The sequence below is a fragment of the Schistocerca serialis genome, chromosome 3, assembly GCF_023864345.2.
Source record: "Schistocerca serialis cubense isolate TAMUIC-IGC-003099 chromosome 3, iqSchSeri2.2, whole genome shotgun sequence".
Lineage (NCBI taxonomy): Eukaryota > Metazoa > Arthropoda > Insecta > Orthoptera > Acrididae > Schistocerca > Schistocerca serialis.
The window spans coordinates 21,146,437-21,167,038 of NC_064640.1; the positions used below are offsets into that span (position 1 = coordinate 21,146,437).

The 20,602-nt window shown below is 38.5% G+C and overlaps 1 protein-coding gene across 2 annotated transcripts in view; it reads left to right on the forward strand.

The window, feature by feature from the left end:
* LOC126469685 (band 4.1-like protein 5) overlaps nucleotides 1–20,602 on the forward strand; it is a 146,636-nt gene that overhangs the window by 52,866 nt on the left and 73,168 nt on the right. For both annotated transcript variants that reach the window (XM_050096839.1, XM_050096838.1), the window contains exons 7-11: nucleotides 8–96; nucleotides 277–378; nucleotides 2,304–2,441; nucleotides 2,528–2,647; nucleotides 3,479–3,696. In XM_050096839.1, the coding sequence (XP_049952796.1) occupies nucleotides 8–96; nucleotides 277–378; nucleotides 2,304–2,441; nucleotides 2,528–2,647; nucleotides 3,479–3,696 (667 nt within the window). The remainder of the gene's footprint in view (nucleotides 1–7; nucleotides 97–276; nucleotides 379–2,303; nucleotides 2,442–2,527; nucleotides 2,648–3,478; nucleotides 3,697–20,602) is intronic.

Below are 20,602 nucleotides of genomic sequence, written 5' to 3' on the forward strand. Positions count from 1 at the left end.
TTTTCAGGGTAAAGATGGTTGTGAATATTCTTTGGGCCTGACACCCACTGGAATTTTGGTATTTGAGGGAACACAGAAAATTGGACTTTTCTTTTGGTGAGCAAAACTATGCTTTAAATAACAGTATAGCAAAATTACAGATTTAGATTTTTCTTTTGATGCCTAATAAAAGATTTTTGTAATGCAGATGTCATTGTTTGCAGAATGAACCAAAATAAGTTTTTGATGAAGGAGAGAAGTTTTTTCATTTTTTTTTTTTTGTTTTTTGTTTTTTAGGCCCAGGATTGGAAAACTGGATTTCAAAAAGAAGAAGTTGACTTTAGTTGTTGTTGAAGATGATGATCAAGGACGTGAACAAGAGCATACATTTGTTTTCAGGTGAATGATTATGTCACTGTGTAGTTTCTTAGAGGAGGATGACTGTGTGTGTGTGTGTGTGGGGGGGGGGGGGGGGGGGGATGGGTGGCACACCTGTCTTAACTGGACAAGGTGGCAGAATACTTAAACCATGGCAAAGGAGTAGGGTAGAAATGATTTCAGCCGAATAGCCATGGCGTATTTCCTGCCTCATCCTTGTGCATAAAGTTCTGCTCTTCCTTGTTTTCTTTCACATATTTTTCCTCACCTATTACATTTTGTTGTCTTGCCATGTCTTCATTTTTTTCTATGTCCCTTGCAGTTTGTTTTGAGCTAATCTGACACCTTCACCTTGTTAATTACTTTCTTATCATTGTTAAGCCTCTGCAGTTATGTAGTTATTGTCTTTACTTGATTTCCTGCACTGTAAGTTTCTCCTAGAGTTTGAAGCAATTTTTTTTTCTCCCCTCACCAGCCTCAGCCCTCCTTACCCCGTTATATACTACCTTTCTTTTTTCCCGTTATAATTTCTGGAAGCTAGAGATTGTGCCGACATTCTGTGTTTAAGACCTCTACCTCAGTTTTTCTTTTTTCAGTATCTGGCAATACAGTGTAAAAATATGAATATTTTGGAAGAATTAGAGATACACACATACAAGAAATTTTCTGAAGGACTTAGTGAACAAACTGATCCAAAACACAAGCCCTACTTTGAAAATTTTATCGAAATTTTCGACAAAGAGATAGAATGAATGTATGAAATCACAGATAACACATATAAAGCAAATTTTAACCAAATAATATCTACCATCCCTGTCTCCCAAAGATGAAACATCTGTAAACATTCAGCATATAAAGATACCAACTGAGACAGCTGTCAAACAATTATTACAAACAATTTCATATTGTTAAATCCAAGTGATTACAATATTATTATTTCATAAAAGACAACTCACAGTTGACCCTTGGATACCGTATGATCTTCAACTCCACCTAGATGTAAGGAAAATAGTAATTTATAAAAATGACATTATTGATCATAAGTAAGGTGTAAACAAGATTCGCTATTCACAATATTCACAGGTGCACTGAAAAATGCAAGCTTGTTGTGCAGAAATCTCTAAATACAAGCTAATTGGGTTTACATTGTAGCTAGTGGAACTGATTTCTTAGTAAACATTAGTGAATGTTTACTAAGAGTTCTATACATAATCATGGAACAATAGCCTGTGTGGAAAAATAAACAAAAAGCTCAAATTGGCATATTCTATTGGGGACTAAAACTGGATAATAAATTGCTCAAGGACATGAAAAAATTACTAAAATAAATCTGTTTAAAAAGACAACTAAACATACTTCGTAACTAATACATACTATTCAGTTCAAGATTACTTTGAGGACTCAGAGTAGGGGGGCGAAAACAATGACAACAACAACAACACCCTCTCATGTTACAGTACACGATCACAATGTTACACTTTTACAAGAAAATGTGTCAAGAACTACAGTGTATGATAGTAATGTCTTGTCATTTCCCTGAGTTCAGCATCTCACTCATATCATATTTCAAGTTATACAATTAAAATTACGTATGACCAAAATAACATTGTACAAAAGAGACCAACCAAATGATACAGTGCATTTGTTAAAACACTGACTTCACATTGTTCACCCTCTTTGTCCAGCCGTCTCGATTTAGGTTTTCATAAACCATTTCAGGCAAATACTGGATGGTTCCTTTAGCAGTGCTGTGGCTGATCATTTCTCCTATCATCATAAAACATATCTATATATACTGTGTGTGTGTGTGTGTGTGGGGGGGGGGGGTGCATGCTAGTACTATATTTGGTCATTGTATTATGATGATGACAAACCCGAAAATGAGACAATCTTTGGGTTCATAAATAAATACAAGGAATCAGCGAAACAATGATTTGTGTTGACAGGTTACATAATGAAAAAGCCTGCAAACATCTCTGGAAGTGTGCAGTAGAACATCATGCATTCTTCAGATTAAGAGTTCCTGTGAAAGGTCCATCAGCTAGACAGAACTTTTTCAGAATGGGCTCTCGATTTAGATACAGGTAATGGTAATAAATTTTCTTTTGTGCATTCATTGTTTTTATAAACTTCAGTGACATTGATCTTTGTACTTAATCATTTATTTCAGTGGAAAGACCGAGTTTCAGACAACTCAGCTTAACAGAGCAAGACGAACTGTGCAGTTTGAACGCCGCCCGAGTCAGCGCTATGCTCGGAGACAATCTCACATTCTGAAAGAGCGTCAGAAGTAAGCTGTCATTGTTCTGTACTGTTCATATATTAATTATGCCCATCTTTCCTCTTCTGGAAGGTGGTAATACTTTCACTTTCATAAATTATTTTTGGATACTTTATGTTGATGTAACAATATTAAGTAAACAGCAATAATAAATTTCAAACAGTGTAACTGTTATGCTTAAGATATTATTGATTCTGTTTTTACTACTTGAATGATCTTGTTTGTTAAGAGCACAATAAATAAGAAAAGGTCTAGATAGAATAGGGTTGAATGCACACACATGTGGATATGAATATGTAAAGAGGATGTTGTCAATATAACATTAGTTATTATAGAGCTGCAGAGCAAAAGATGAGAAGATTGCAAATGACATAAGATGGGGTAGGCTGGTACTCCAGACTTGGCAGTCTCAAATAGATTTACTAGAAGCTGGCTAACTGAGTAAACACAAAACCAAAACACTGTATATTTGGAAATTAAATAGGTGAGCTATGTAAACAGGGAGTGTAGAGCACTGGCAAAATAATTGTGGTAATACCAGTTGTAGAGATAGTCCTGATAGGTTAAAATATATACAAAGAAAATTATCTCCAAAGTGAAACCACAATATTATATACAAAAGAAAATAATATACAATTTGTATGTACCAGGAGAAATACACAGCAGAATGAAGCACATGTACTGCTATCATGCGCCCCCCCCCTCACTCTCTCTCTCTCTCTCTCTCTCTCTCTCTCTCTCTCTCTCTCTCTCTCTCTCACACACACACACACACACACACACACACACACACACACACGTAATTCAGATATTTTTAATTGTATCTTACTTTGCTTCCAGGAATCCTGCAGCAAATGAAGACTCAAATTTAAAGCAAAATGAGTGTGGCAATTCTTCTCTTTATGACTCAACTGTATCAGGAAAAACAGAGAATGTATCTGCACTCATCAACACAAGGGATGAGCCTGCAACAGATTTCCAATCAGTGGGCATTTCAGCCACTACTGCTGAAATTACAGTGCAGTCTGCAGATGTAGCAAAACCTAAAAACAGTGCAGGTAATAAACTGGTTTATTCTTTGTGTATATTATTACTAGCATTAAAGTAATTTTGAGCAATCGTATCCCCATGACAAAGGTTTTTTTTCCTAGATTCAGAGTTTTTATGTCTAATATTTGTAATCGAACAAAAAGTCACCAACATTTTACTTTCATTTCTGTAATTATGTAAAATTCTTTACTGTTATCCATCTTCAAACCAATGGACCATTTTGCACTGCACTACTATTAAAGTTGTGTTAGCTCTCGTATTTTGCAAGCTGTTTTGTCTAGAAGTGTTCACTTGGCCTTGCCCTTTTATCCTAACTGTTTGTTGTTTTAAGCCACTACATTGTCAGTGCTTTCATAGTTCTCGCTATTTCAACCTCATCTTCTCTTACTTTCATGTTATTTCTTTTCTAGCCCTTTCATGTTATTTCTTTTCTAGCCATTCCTGCTTTGCGATTTTGCAACTTATAATTTCCTACCTTTCTGTAGTTACTTCACTTTTAATTTACATTTCCAATAAATTATGGCCAGAATCCACATCTGGCCCTGAAGATGTTTTGCAGTTTAAAATCCGTTTTTGAAAACCTTGTATTCCCATTATATAATGTGTATCAAATCACCTGGTGTTTCTTGGTCTCTACCACATATACAAACTTCTGTCATGATTTTCAGCTTGAAAATCTTCAATGGTTAAATTGTGCTCTGTGCAAAATTCTACCAAGCAGCTTCCCTTTCACTCCTTTCTTCCATCCAAGTTCTCCTATTAGTTTTGCTTCTCTTGCTTTTCCTGCTATCAAATTCCAGTCCTCCATCACAATTAAAACTACTTCTCCCTTAACACAATGAATAACTTCTTTTAATTTATCATACTTTCCTTTCAGTTTTTCCATACTCTGAAGAACTAGTAGGTATATAATACTTGTACTATTGTGCTGGGCACATAGCCTAGTGCCTATCTTAGTTGTGATGATTAGTTTATTTATATTCATATTTTCATTATTAGACATTTAATTGTTGTTGTGGTCTTCAATCCGAATACTGGCTTGATGCCGCTATCCATGCTACTCTACCCTGTGCAAGCCTCTGTATCTCTGCATAGCTATTGAAACTTATGTATATTTGAACCTGCTTTACAGATTCTACCCGACACACTTCCTTCCATTACCAAACTGACAACTCCTCGATGTCCCAGAATGTGTCCTATCAACCGACCCGTTCTTTTAGTCAAGTTGTGCCGCAGATTTCATTTTGCCCCAGTTCGATTCATTACTTCCTCATTAGTTATTCAATGTACCCATCTAATTTTGAACATTTTCCTGTGGTATGACATTTCAAAAACTTTTGTTCTGTTCTTGTCTAAACTACTTATCAGACGTTTTTCACTTTTGTAAAAGACTACACTGGGGGAGTACAAATACCTCCAGAAAAGACTTCCTAACACTTAAATTTTTTCTCTGTGTATGCTTTTCTTAATATCGCCAGTGTTCATTATTTATCCTCTCTACTTTGGCCATCATTAATGATTTTTTGTACAAATAGGAAAACTCGTCAACAACTTTTAGTGTCTCATTTTCTAATCTAATTCCCTCAGTATTCCCATTTATTTTGACTCCATCCCATTACCCTTGTTTTGCTTTTGTTGAAGCTCATCTTATACTTCCCTTTCAAGACACCGTTTGTTTCAGTCAACTCCTCTTCCAAGTCATTTTCTGTCTCTGACAAAATTACAGTGTCATCTACAAACTGCAAAGTTTTTATTTCTTCTTCCAGAACTTTAATTCCATTTCCAAATTTCTCTTTGGCATCCTTCACTTCTTGCTCAGTGTACAGATTGAATAACATCAAGCACAATCTGAAACTGTCTGACTCCCTTCTTAACCACTGCTTCCCTTTCATGTCCTTTGACTCTTACCTCTGCAGTCCGATTTCTGTACAAGTTGTAGATAAATTTTGCACCCTGTATTTTACCTCTGCTACCTTCAGAACTTCATAGAGTGTATTCCAGTCAACATGTTCAAAGTCTTTCTCTAAATCTACAAATGCTATAACAAAGGTTTGCCTTTCTTTGGTCTACCTTCTAAGATACGTTGTAAAGTCAGTATGACCTCACATGTTCCTACATTACTCTGCAACTCAAACTGATCTTCCCCAAGAACAGCTTCTACCAGTTCTCTCGTGCTTCTATAAATAATTTGTCAGTATTTTGCAACCATGATGGATTAAACTGACGGTTCAGTGGTATTCACACCTGGCAGTACATGTCTTTTTTGGAATAGGAACTATTACATTCTTCTTGAAGTCTGAGGGCATTTCGCCTGTCTAGGATATCTTACACACAGTACAATTCTACTTTTACAATTTTTCTGATTTATGCTTTATGAAAAAATGTTCTTGGAGAAAAATCTGATATAATTGACATTAAATGATGCTGACATGGCATTGGAATTCGAATAGTGTTTACAGACATTATGTGGTTCACTTTCATGCAGGGCACTCTGCTCAGCAGGTCTGAATTGTGAAAATCGGAACAGTTTGTGCTTTATCTCTTATCATTGCTCGGTATGGTGACTGGTGGGAGTAACTAGATTTGTTTAAATAAAGGTATCATGACAAGTCATCACTTGTAGCGCTCGTTGATACCTGTGCCTCTTTGCATTGAAGACGCATTTTGAGAATTTATTCTTGTTGTCAAGTGCAAATATTTACGTCAGTATTTTTTGTAGTCTCTCACAAACAAACAGTGTGAGTGATAGTTTGCATATGTGTGATTTTCTGTAAAACAGCCTAATGGGGGAGAGACAACACCTTATAACCTCAAAAAGATGACTTCATTCCAAGAGACACAGAACAGCGCACATGCTAACACCACACACAATATTTAATGTAAATATTTGTGCTTGACAATGAGAGTAAATTCTCAAAAGTGTCGTGCTAAGCATTTAAAAATATTTAACTGATACAGTGTGTCATTATTTAAATAATGAATGACTGTTACAGGCTTTCCAAAAACATCGATTATGATGTATGAAGTTAAATCAAGTGTTTCTCCTTCCCATACAGTTAGCAGTTAAGTTACAATAGCAGCTAAACATAATACAAAATTCAGGTTTGATGTCTATTATGTACATATATCATACGTAATTTGTGAAAATGGAAAGGAGGATTCTGTATGTAGCTTTCACCACTTAAAATGTTATTTCTCACATTTTACATTTTCCCACCATTTTTTAAAGTCCCTTGACAAGTGTAAAAGTGGCATTTCACTGTGTTAGGTGGAATAGTTTCATCATGCCTGGATCTCCCAAGGGTCATGATAATCGGGAGAGTGTGTTGTCTACTCATGGGACATTGTTTTAACTTGGGTCTTTCAGCTCTCTTTCAAATTCTTCTCGTAATATCTCATCTCCCATCTCATCTTCATTTATTTTCTCTCCCCTTTATACAACATTGTCTTAAAGTTTATTTTCCTTTTATAGCCCTTCTGTACATTCCTTCCATCTTTCTGTTCTTTGTTTAGTATGGGCTTGCCATCTGAGCTTTTAATATTCTCTCTTCTCTAAAGTTTCTTTAATATCCTCTAGGTGGCATTTATCTGTCCCCTTTTCATGCATGCTTCTAAAGCCTTGCATCTCTGATCTAGCTGTTCCTTCTTTGCCAGTTTGCTCTTGCTGTCAGTCACATTTGTAGATGCCTGGATTGCATTTAGCCTCCTTCATTAACTGAGTTTTTATATGTTCTTCTTTCATCAGTTAGATTCAGTATATTGTGCATTATCCAAGGATTTCTGCTGGGCCATGTATTTTGAATATTTGATTCTCTGCTGCCTCACTTTCTCCTCTTACACTCTAAAATGAGAGACTGACTTTTTTAAAATCACCCTACCAGCTGTTTAACACACTGAAATTTTGAAGACTGATCTTCAGGGTAATTTCACAAGCCTTATCATGCCGTATGTTTCCAGTTACAGGAATGCTGCCAATTCTTATTCCTTTAAACTACTTTAAAGAATATTTTCCATATCACTGAATGTTAACATGCAAATATTCTTCCTTTTGCATCAGAGAGATTGCTGGATTTGGCATGTAAGAACACTTCCTTGTTTTTTTTTTTTAGTGGACCATGAAATAAAGATAGTGCCAGATTTTACTTCTTTGTCATGTCGGAAAGTTTAACATTACAATAGTTGTGAGCTTTTGCTGAATTGTAGGCATTTTATGTTTACAGACTATATCTCTTCAAAAGTAAAACTGACAAATTTGGCAGTAACAAAGGTTACATTTCACGGCTTGTGCTTCCTAACTAAGTGACCATGATGTCAGATCACATTACCGAGGTCACATTGTTGACAAGGCAGAAATCCCTTTCTAATTTGTTAAATGGATTATCTGGTATCGCTACAAAGGAAGTTGAAAGTGCCCAAAAAAACTATGATCTATGTTCATGTTGATCGAAGGAATTGATTACCGTATGTTTACTGTCATCACATGACACCAAGTACAACCTCCATTAAATATATTCACAAATGTGAATATGGACAACTATCAGCAGTAGAATGGAATGATGACAATGAAACATTGTGCCAGACTGGGACTTAAACCTGGATTTCCCACTTACCGCAAGTGGTTGCCTTACCATTTGGTTATCCATGCACAGCTCATGGCCAGACCCAAGCTTCCATACTGTCATCAACCGTGTGTCTACAACCTGTACTCATACATTCACTTACATATATTCCCATACAGGAGAGATACTTTACTTGAAAGTCACTCGCCTTATGTCAACGCATAAATATGATATTGCAGTGCCTGGGGTATTCCAGTTTACGATGCAAAGTTCCTTTGGAGATGCACTCCTGGCCGTGAGTCTTGCACGACTAGCCAAATAGTAGAGCAATCACTCATGATAAGTGGGAAACACTGGTTGATGGTCGTCCATATTTGCAATTGCAAGTACATTTAATATATTTCATGATGGCTGTAGTCACCTCAATATCGTAAGTGCAATCTGTGTGAAAGTGATAGAAATCTGAAGCTTACTTGGTCAGGTTAAGAACTGTGTAAAAACTGGATTTTAATTTGCAGAATGTTTCATGTTTATTCCCTAAAAGCAGACTTCTTCGTAAATCTAGGGGGAATAACATAGTTCTTATGATAATTTCACCGGGACCAACAGAAATATTAGTTAAAAGTGGGATTTCCTTAAAAGCAGATTTCTTAATTCAAGGTTTTACTTTCAGAATGTTGCCCCTGCTACTACTGAAAAAGCTGCTGCTGTTGCTCTTCAGGAACCACATTTTTGTTTGACCTCTCCATAGATAACCCTCCAATGTGTTTGCACGTGATATGATATGACTATCTGTATCTCAGAGGCTCACACAAGCCACTCCACCACCTCAAGGTCCATCGTTTGTTTGGGGGGAGGGGGGGGGGGGGAGGAGCAGCAGCTCCTACACATTATTGTTATTTGATTATCCTGTAGTGACCTGCCCAGAAATCCTGTTCTACCTGCCATTGTATTTCATTAATACCCACTGTATCTAACTTCAACCTATCCATTTCTCTTTAGCTCATTCTATGCAAAGTGGAACAGAAGCCCCCCGACCATCTACAACCTGAAAGAAATTTACACAGATGTTACTTAGAAAATAAAAATAAGCTGCACAAAATTTTTGCTCCAAATACAAACAAATCATAGTATTAAGAGGCGTCCATTGGAGGGCTGCTGAATGTTGTGCAAACTGCATGACACTTTTGGACCAATTTAGGGTGGTTTAAAATTTAAACTGCAGTGGTAGTAGTAATGTAAGAGAGATATCTGGATTAAATGCACAACTTTTAGTGCTCTTCACACTGTTAAAATTTCAAGGCTAAGTTATTTAGTGTTTTCATTTTGCGTGAGGTCAAAGTTGGAGGAAAATCAATCATCATGTTTTCAACCATTTTGTGACTGCAACAATTTTTTAACAAAGTAACTTACAAACCGTTTCGTAGTTCTGGAGAAGTTACTAGTCATCGATTCTACCAACCACCGCAGATTATTTGCAAATATTCCAGATGTTATTAATACATAATCATTCTGTACAGACAGATATTCATGCAAAATACTATTCAACACAGTTTTCTGAAAACTGTCTTGCGCAGATATCACTTAGTTCCAGTGAGATGAATGTAGAATTATGGGCAAAGTTTAAGCAGACTGTAAATTGTCGTCTGGAGAGTTACGTGCCTAGTAAGTGGATAGAGGATGGAAAAGAACCACCCTGGTTAATAACGAAATTCGGAAGATGCTGAGGAAGCAGAGGCTGTTGCACTCTCGGCTCCAAAGAGCACACACAGATGATGACAAGCAAAGTCTAGGAGAGATTTGTGCATATGTGAAAAACTCTCTGTGCAAAGGACACAACTATCACCACCGCAAAGGACACAACTATCACCACCATCACACCTTAGCAAAAGATCTGGCAGAGAACATCAGAAAATTCTGGTCCTATGTAAAATCGCGAAGTGGCTCTAAACTTCCACTCAGTCCTTTGTTGACCAGTCTGGTGTGGCTGTTGAAGATAGCAAAACGAAAGCCAAAGTTTTAAATTTCATATTCAAGAAATTGTTCACACTGGAGAATCATTCAAACATACCATCATTAGACAATCGGACAGACTCCCATATGGACGACATAGTAATAAGCATCCCTGGCATGGAGACACAACAGAAAGATTTGAAAGCAAATAAATCACCTGATCTGGATAGAAGCCCCATTCAGTTTTACAAGTAGTAGTCAATGGCATTGGCCCCTGACGTAGCTTATATTTATTGTGAATCTCTTGCCCAGCACAAAGCCCCAAATGACTGGAAAAAACCACAGGTGACTCCAGCATATAAGAAGGGTAAAAGACTGGACCTGCAAAATCACAGACAAATATCCTCAACTTTGGTTAGCTGCAGAATCCTTGAACTTATTCTCAATTGAAATATAATAAACTTTATGGACACTGAGAAGCTTTTGTCCATGAATCAGCATGGTTTTAGAAAGCATCACTCGTGCGAAACTCAGCTTGCCCTTTTCGCACATGATATACTGTGAACTGTGGACGAAGTGCAACAGGCACATTCCATATTTCTAGATTTCAGGAAAACATTTGACACAGTGCTTCATTGCGTTCTGTCAACGAAGGTTTGAGCATATAGAATAAGTTTATGGCTTGAAGACTTTCTAAGTAATAGAACCCAGTATGTTGTCCTCGATTGCAAATGTTCATCAGAGACAAGGGTATTTTCAGGAATGCGCCAGGGAAGTGCGATAGGACGGCTGTTGTTCTCTATATACATAAATGATTTGGCAGACATGGTGAGGAGCAATCTGTGGTTGTTTCCTGATGAAGCTGTGGTGTACAGTAGGGTGTCAAAGTTGAGTGTGTGAAGGAAAATACAAAACAACTTAGACAAAATTTCTAGTTGATGTGAAGAATGGCAGCTAGCTCTAAGTGTGGAAAAATGTAAGTTAGTAGGAAGAATAAACCAGTAATGTTCAGTTACATTATTACTAGTGCCCTACTTGACACAGTCAACTCATTTAAATATCTGGGCGTAACATTACAAAGCGATGTGAAATGGGACAAGCATGCAAGAACTGTGGTAGGGAAGGCGAATGTTAGAGTTCGGTTTATTGGGAGAATTTTAGAAAAGAGTGGTTCATTTGTAAAGGAGACCACATATAGAATGCTGGCACGACCTATTGTTGAGTACTGCTGGAGTGTTTGGGATCTGTACCAGGTCGGATCAAAGGAAGACATCGAAGAAATTCAGAGGTGGGCTGCTAGATTTGTTACCAGTAGGTTCGAACAACACATAAATTCTATGGAGATACTTCAGCAACTCAAATGGGAAATGATCGGCGGTCGTTTTCTGTTGTCTGTGTGCGAGTGAAACAGGAAAGGAAATGACTAGTACTGGAACAGGGTACCCTTGTCACAAATGGTATAGTGGCTTGCTGATTATCTGTGTAGATGCAGAACCCAGACCGAGAAGCAACACTTCATGAAAGTTACATTCATTAAATCTGTTTTAAGGTAATTCACTGGCTCAAATCCTTTTTTACAATTACAAAAAAAGAGGCCTTATGTTACTCCGAAACATCCAAATAATCAATTGTTCAAGGTGGTAAGTCAGGGCCAACATCTGTATCCATCTGTCCTACACAAAATAATTTTAAGTAACCATTCATACATGATTCTTCAGCTTCTCCCCACATAATTCATGATGAAATAATTCACAGGTGAACGCCCAGATGTCAGTGTCCAATGTGGACGACATTTCAACAAACAACCACGTTGCCCTCATCAGGTGCTATGTGGTTTTATCTCCTCCCCCTCTCCTTCTGAACTGGAACTCTGTGTGAGGTTCAGACCTAGCATCTCCTCTCCCCCCCCCCCCCCCCTTCTCGGCCTCCCTCCCCTCCCCACGCATACTGCCAACTGATTGCTCAGTCCACACTTTGTGCCCAGTGACACATGCTAGTGGCAGTTCTGCTTCTGTTCCGCCTGCCACAATGTAACTTCATTGTGGTATATCAGTTTCATTGGCAGGGAATCGGCCGGCTGGACCCTGGACTTCTGTAGTCCAAGGTCGTCCTTCTGGATAAAGCACCACAAAATGAAATACTCAACGGCTGAATCCTCCTGAGGTTCCTTTTCTGTTTCCTCTTGTTGCTGTAGGACATGGCTCTCTTAATTTGCCATTCTGTGGAGCCATTCTTTTGGAACACCGTTCTCAGATGTTCAAGTTCTTGGTTGAGACTCTCATTGTTGGAGAGCGTGCAAGCCCTGTGTACCAATGTTTTGAGGACTGCGCTTCTTTGCACCCAGTGGAGGCGGCTGTCAGCTTGCACCCACCTTCCCCCTCTGGCCGTGAACTATAGACTTTGTAACCAGCTGGCAGGAGGGGCTGGATGGGCTGTGTGCAGACCTTGCACCCATTATGTTACGTTTTGAAGCTGCCTAGTAAAGTAAAATCTTATTGTAGGTTTAACAACAAAGTTGGGAACAAATATTTCAGTGTGACATTGGACACACAAATTACTAATAGTTTGCTTATAATTATAAAAGGATGACTCACCTACAAGTTTGCACAAATGTGAGTATGGTATGGAGATGTCTGGCAGGATGTAAATAATTCAGGAGTAAAGGTAACAACTCACCAAACAGTAGAGGTGTCGTTGGCAGCACATAAAACAGAAAACGTCACTACACATGTATACATATGTGCACATATATGTACTGTATCTCGAAAAATTATTTGTCTGAAAGATAGCAAAGTTTTCAGTCTTGTTTATGTGCCTGTTTACAACTCAGTGCCTCCACTTCTCCGTGAGGCTGCCTTCACTCTTAAATTATTTATATTTGTACAAATGTACTGCTGTAAGTACCAGTATTAGACACATCTTCACACAGTTGTTTCCTGACATACTGGCTAGTATGTGCTGCAATTTAGTTGTTGGTGGCAGCTGCCAGTGATTCAACACTCTTTGAACAGCAGAGTATAAATCAAGAAATAGGAAAAAAAACTGTACAACACTCTTAGAGGGAAAAAAACTAATTTATTTGAGCAAAAGGGGCTTATGCCTATTCTGAATATATTAACTAGATTTTTTTTTCTTTTCTTTTCATTTGGGGTTATAATGCACAGACATAAATAACCTTCAGGCAGAAGGAAATAAAAGTCTCCTCTTAAACTGTGGAAACTGGACTGATACTCCTTTGCCCAAAGAAGAGTGAATTGCCATAATGACCAGGCTGCCACCAGCAATTAAAACCCAGAATTTGTGAGCCAGTGTGCCCCTGGAAACTACTGTGTTGATATGTCTAGAACATGAAGTGAAACACTTGTATGCTCATCTATAAGTGAGTGGCAACTTGTTCGCCTTTGAATTATTTCCATCGTAGATTTCAACTGTCATAATAATTCCTAGGTCATGATTAGGTATAGATTTTTGAAAATGTTTGACAGTGGTACTTCCAAGCTAATTTCTTTTAAGTCTTATCTAGAGGGTCTCCAAAAAGTAAACCCTTCTGTAGTGCAAAATACATGTCCTTTCTAGTGAAACAAACTACTTTCAGTTTTAAGCTGTCCTAAATTTGGCCAGAACTTTCTTAGATCTCGCACAACATTTTACAGATTTCTGCTGAAAGCCTCTTAAAACATTGAATTTTTTCATATTTTGACCTAAAATTTAGAACAGCTTAGTTTTATTCTATAGAGAACATGTGTGAAAAGTTTCATTGAAATCAGAGATCCGAAGGTGTGATATGGAATGACCCCTTTCAAGTTCTTGAATCAATCTACATGATTAAGGGATCTTAACATTCCCCACTCTGAACACCAGATTTGTTTGTTTCTGATGATGGCATTCTCCTGAGTAGTCACCACTCAGATATCCAAATGGAGGACTGTGGTCTGAATATTTTGCCCAGGATGATACCATCATTATTAAGTCATTCAGGAGAGATCCACATCATCTGAAAATATACTGTAGTTTCCCGTGTTTTCTGCAGTGGTGCATTACCTACATAGTCAGACCATGTTGGCTCAAGTTACAAGGCTGTATAGCTGAAAAAGCTACTGCCTTCAGTGTTAGTCTGATCCCTCTATAGATACTCCTCTGATGCGGTTGCACAACCTACATACATAATCTAAGAGTTCAAACAATACACAGAATTTTAAAAGCTTCACCACAGTTCAAATGCAAACATTTTAGATAAGGTTTTGCCATGGCTATTATGAAATAGCAATTGAAAGTACACCCCGCAGTAGCCAGTCACATTTATTATTTCTAATATGCATTTCAGATGGTTGAACATCTTTTGATTTGTGTCAATTTATAAGGTGCATATGTACTATATGTATGATTTTTGGTTGCTCTATGGCACTATCTGATAGCAGAGGACAGGAAACAAAATACTATTTTAGTGTAGCGCCCAAAGTTATGTGAAAGATGTAATTGTATATTTGCACAGTAATATAAATTTGAATACCTTTCAGTGGTCACAGGATCCTTTTCCTGTCATGTTTGTATCACATACACTTTATAAACGCTGAACTAATAAAGATGGTGTATTAGCAGCTAACAAGTACAAAGAACATATAACAATAATAATGTTGGCAACAGTGGTACATTTATATAATGTTTTTAATATTATATTAAGTTACCATATATCTTCGAATCCAAGACTGCTCCAAGTGCAAGATGACCCCTGTTGATCAACAAGGGTTTACAGAAAATATATATATATATATATATATATATATATATATATATATATATATATATATATATATATATGGCAATGCATTTGTTACCCAGCACTTCTTAAAGCCATTCACAACTGATGCACTGGATATGAGTGTTCGAGTGGTGTGGATCCATTCTGCAATTGGTGATACTGAAGGCTTTATCAGCTTCCCAGTAGGGGCCTGGATTTGACCAATTTGAAGTAACCAGTTGTTATATATATATATATATATATATATATATATATATATATATATATATATATATATATATATACAAGGTTTATTTTGAAAACTTACAAATGGTTGCCTTATTACAGGTAACTGAAGGAGACAGTTAGAGTACTGGTACACAGAAAATAAGATCAGATAAAGACATCCCTTAGTCAGATATAGATGCCACTAAGTCCTCTCCTCTTGGAATGGTTGACAGAATCTGCAGTGTCTTTCACTGTCATGGTTATCTTGCATTTTTCCCCATGGCAATGCATTTGTTACCCAGCACTTCTTAAAGCCATTCACAACTGATGCACTGGATATGAGTGTTCAAGTGGTGTGGATCCATTCTGCAATTGGTGATACTGAAGGCTTTATCAGCTTCCCAGTAGGGGCCTGGATTTGACCAATTTGAAGTAACCAATTGTTGTACGGCTGCTTCATATGGTCTTTAAATGGCTTATTCATCACCACATCCAACACTTGCTGCGAAGTCATGCCTCTTGGAATGACAAGAAGATCTGTGTTTAATTTCAGAATTTCTGCCTTCACTACTGGTGTCAGATGCCCGTCGAAAGCATCAACACCCCACAGTTCTTAAGAAGAGCTCCTGGCCTCTTGCTCTAGACCGTACAGAGCCAATCTATAACCAACTCATTGGTCACCCACCCTTTTCCACCGGAATGAAATATGACACCAGACAGCAGCTTACCTATGGCTTAGTTTTACAATTGAGGATGATGTAGGGTCGCATCATTGTTCCATCAGCAAAAACATGCATCACATTGATTTATGATTTGTCATTGCCCGTATTGTGAACCATTACACTCTTGGCACCTTGCTCCTTAAATGTTATACTGAATGGCATGTCGAAGTAAACAGGAGTCTCGTCGGTGTTCCAGATTTGCCCTTAGAGGTAAGTATGTTTCCTCATCAGTCTTATAATGTCTCACTAATACTCGACCAACTTCTCCAGGCACAATGCTGGAAGACAGTGAGCAAGGGATGTTTGACATTGCAGCACAAGTCTATTGCATCCTGTCATCCTTATACACCACCCAGAGCCGGCTGTAAACTGGACACAGTGTTCCTGTGCTAATTTACATGCTTTATTTTCTGTGATATCATAGGAAACTGCCATTCCTTCTTTGTTTCTCGCACACAAATGCCACTACTTCCATTTCAATATTTTTCAAAAATTACCCTTCATTAGACACTGAAGGCTTTCCTAATCTAAAGTGCATTTTTCAGATGTCCTTTGTCCTTTTGCCACCTTCAGATATGGCTTCTGTGACTCCATACTCCCTCACCTAAGTTGCACAATTGTTTGCTGCTTCTGCATGGTGAACAACCACTATTTAAAATTTGAATCATAGTAATGTCTGTATCCTGCTGAAAAATTCGATGGCAAATAGTAGAATTACAAAACTTCCTGGCAGATTAAAACTGTGTGCCCGACCGAGACTCAAACTCGGGACATTTGCCTTTCGCGGGCAAGTGCTCTACCATCTGAGCTACCGAAGCACGACTCACGCCCGGTACTCACAGCTTTACTTCTGCCAGTATCTCGTCTCCTACCTTCCAAACTTTACAGAAGCTCTCCTGCGAAACTTGCAGAACTAGCACTCCTGAAAGAAAGGATAATGCGGGGACATGGCTTAGCCACAGCCTGGGGGATGTTTCCAGAATGAGATTTTCACTCTGCAGCAGAGTGAAAATCTCATTCCAGTAGAGTTACAGCTTAATGGAAGCTCTAGGTTCTATTCAGTAAAGAAAAAAAAAATCTCCACGTTGTATGCTGCAAATGCAAGGCGACCCCTTACTTTTTGGTACAAAATTTTGGTAAAAAACCTTATCTTGGATTTGGAGACATGCAGTAATGTTGATGGCTTCCCCTCTTCCCTCCACAGTTGCTAAGTATTTAATTAGTTACTTAGTTATTTATATGTTTCCGTGATGATTTCTAAATAAACACTTGTCTGGCATGACGATGAAATCTAATAGATACAGATTCACCCACCCCTGAAGTTTGCATGCTCTGTCAGCTTTGGGGAAGGCTGGCTGACCGCTCAGAGGAAGGCAGCGCATATGTGAGGATGGAATGTAGGAGGTAGAGGCAGCAGGTGCATGAAATTGGAATAGGACACACGAGCACTGGAGCTGGTGAGGTCTTGCTGCGAACAATGGCGATGAAGTGATGTCGGGGATTGGGAGATCGTGATAGAACATTGGAATGGGAGACGCAACTGTGGCCTCTTCTTCCTGCATTCTTCTGATCTTGCACATCGCAAACCTGCTGGCTTTCCCTAAACTGTAGACCACCCTCCCACCACCCTCCCTCCTGCACCCTGTCTCTTTTCCTCACTTCACCCACCCCACACAGCTCATGACCCCAATCTTCATGCCTAATTGCAGCCTCAGTATTGTGCATTCAGCCAGCACAATGTAACTGTAAAGGAGGGGGAAGGATTCATTCGAAAGCTAGTGTTACATTTATTCCTAAGTTATTTACTTTCCATGCCTTGTTTATATCATTGGCAGATATAATCCATACATTACTCAGTTATTTCTTGGATATATGATGCAATAGATGTAAGTTTTCATAGAACTTTGAACTGCTATATTAACCACTGACTTTAGCATTGGTCAGTACATCCCCACATCAGTACTCTAATAAAAGCATCCATTTGCTATTCTTTATATGTACCAATTGTAGAAGTACATCTGTAAAAACACAACAGAAGCCATAAGCTTACTCACAAAAACTGGGAATTTATGCTTAGCAACCTACAACACTATCATAATCCTGCCCCACCCACCCCCGTGCTATCTCTCTCTCTCTCTCTCTCTCTCTCTCTCTCTCTCTCTCTCTCTCTAACTTACACACACACACACACACACACACACACACACACACACACACACAATCAACTTGTTCATTATAATTATTAAAATGTTGTGTAAATTATTATTTTTATTTGTTCTTTGTACTAATGAGCTCCTAATAGTCGATGTTTGCTTAGTTCAGTGTATATGATGTAAATACAACAGGAAAAAGGAAAAGAATCCTGCAGCCACCGAAAGGCATTTATAATGTAATGTTATGTTTATTGGTTCCATAGACGATATACCGGTGGTTATAATTAAAGTACAGCTACTCACAGATGTCCAGTGTAGGCTGTAATTATCGTATGACAGTGAAACTGGGTAGATATTCTAATGCATTCTACATCTACATATGCGTACATACTTCAGGAGCTGCTGTATGGTAAGTGGCAGAGTGTGCCCTGTACCACTACTAGTCATTCCTTTCCCTGTTCCACTTGCAGATAGAGCCAGGGAAAAATGACTTGTCTGTATGCCTCTCTATGAGTCCTAATTTCGCATACCTTATCTTTGTGGTCTTTATGCGAAAGGTATGTTGATGGCAGGAGGATTGTTCTGCAGTCAGCTTCAAGTGGCGGTTCTGTAAATTTCCTCGGTAGTGTTCCTCAAAAAGAACATCACCTTCCCTCCAAGGGAAGCATATCCATAAAACTTGCATGTTGTTCAACCCACTGGTCACAAATCTAGCAGCCGCCTCTGAATTGCTGTATGTCTTCCTATAATCTGACCTGGTACAGATCCCAAACACTTGAGCAGTACTCAAGAATAAGTTGCACTAGTGCCAGGTATGGGGTCTGCTTTACAGATGAACTTGATTTTCCTAAAATTCTCCCAATAAATTAAAGTCGATCACTCACCTTTCTTACCACAATCCTCACATGCTCATTCCATTTCATATCGCTTTGCAACATTATGTCCAGATATTTAAACAAAGTGACTGTGTGAAGCAGGACACTAGTAATGGTGTATCCGAACAATGCGGGTTTGTTTTTCCTACCCATCCACATTAATTCACATTTTTCTCCATTTAGAGCTAGATGTCATTCATTACATCAATTATAAATTTTGTCTGTGTCATCTTGTCTCATCCCACAGTCACTCATCTTAGACACCTTCCCATGTACAACATCAACAACGAACAACTGTAGATTACTGCCCACCCTGCCCACCAGATCATTAATGTGTATAGAAAATAATAGTGGTATTATCACACATCCCTGGAGCAATCCTGAGAATATCCTTATCTCTGATTTGTTATTGCAGAACCAGTTTACACTGGACAAAATACTAGTTCCAGTTTGGCTAACAAGTGCAAATCTGGCAATGTGAATGCAAGAAAGAAATATAGAAATTTTTCCATGTGTAATGGATTAGGAATGGAACATGGGCAGGAAAGTTCAAACAAGTGAGAAAGCATTAATGTTGGTTTTATTATTAAGTGCCACTTACACAGTTTGGTCAGTATGAGCACCAGAGACATTGACAAGATGATGCATCCATAAAATGACTTTACCACCAATTGCTCGCAGCAGTTCCAGTGGAATCTCAGCAATTTGTTCCTGTATGTTGGCCTTCAGACCATCAGGTTGAGACCGAACGTGTCCCTGGAAAATGCATTCTTTAGGATATCTCCAGAGCAAAAAGTCACATGGTTCAGACCAGGTGATCTTGCAGGCCATGCATCCGGAAAACCTGTAGAGGTAATAAGTTCATGGAAGGTTCCATTAAGTAGATCTTTTCCCTTGAGGGTTCAGCATTCATTTGCTGAGTGCAGGCTCAATGACCACAATGTTTCTAAGCTGGGGAATGGTAAGTGCTGCCAGTACTATGTCACTGTAAGCTCTGGCCATGCTTCAATGACCACAGTGTTGCACGGCGGTGGAACATTGTATGCCACAGGGAATGGGGATCTTGGCTTGATCACCCGAATCACAAGGATGGTAGAAACTTCTACAACAAAAACCCTCAATCTCAAGGTGTGCTGTGCGCTGATGAGATGCATGGATATTGAGGAGGAACAGTCATTAGTGGGCAACTTCTGAGGAACGTACTGCACCTCAGTTGTGTAAGGCTTACCTAGGCACAGGTCTCTGCCTAGGTGGACTTGTATTTCCCTAGCTGCTTGTGGGACCTGCATGGATCCTTCGAAATCTTCTCTTCCTCCCACCAGCGAAAAGATGGGTGACTGGTGGGTACCAACACCCACTCATACGAGAGGGCTCATATAGCCAGTCCTTCGGACTTGGGGATTACACAGAATCTTTCAGTATCAGGTAACAGAATAAATGCTGGTGCCCAGAATGTGTTTCTTGTAGTTAAATGGAAAGAGGGGAGCTTCAAGAAAGTTTTGCCTTTTTTACATACAAAAAAAGTTGAGAGGGAATTGCTGGAAGTTTAAAATTTGTCAAGCGCTTGCGAAACGGGACCCTGGTAAAAGAAACATCCAGTTCCCAACAAGTGAAGAACTTCCAGAAAGCCCAGTGTCTCGAGGAGTATACAATAGAAAGTGAACTGCATACCATCTTTCTGCTCTC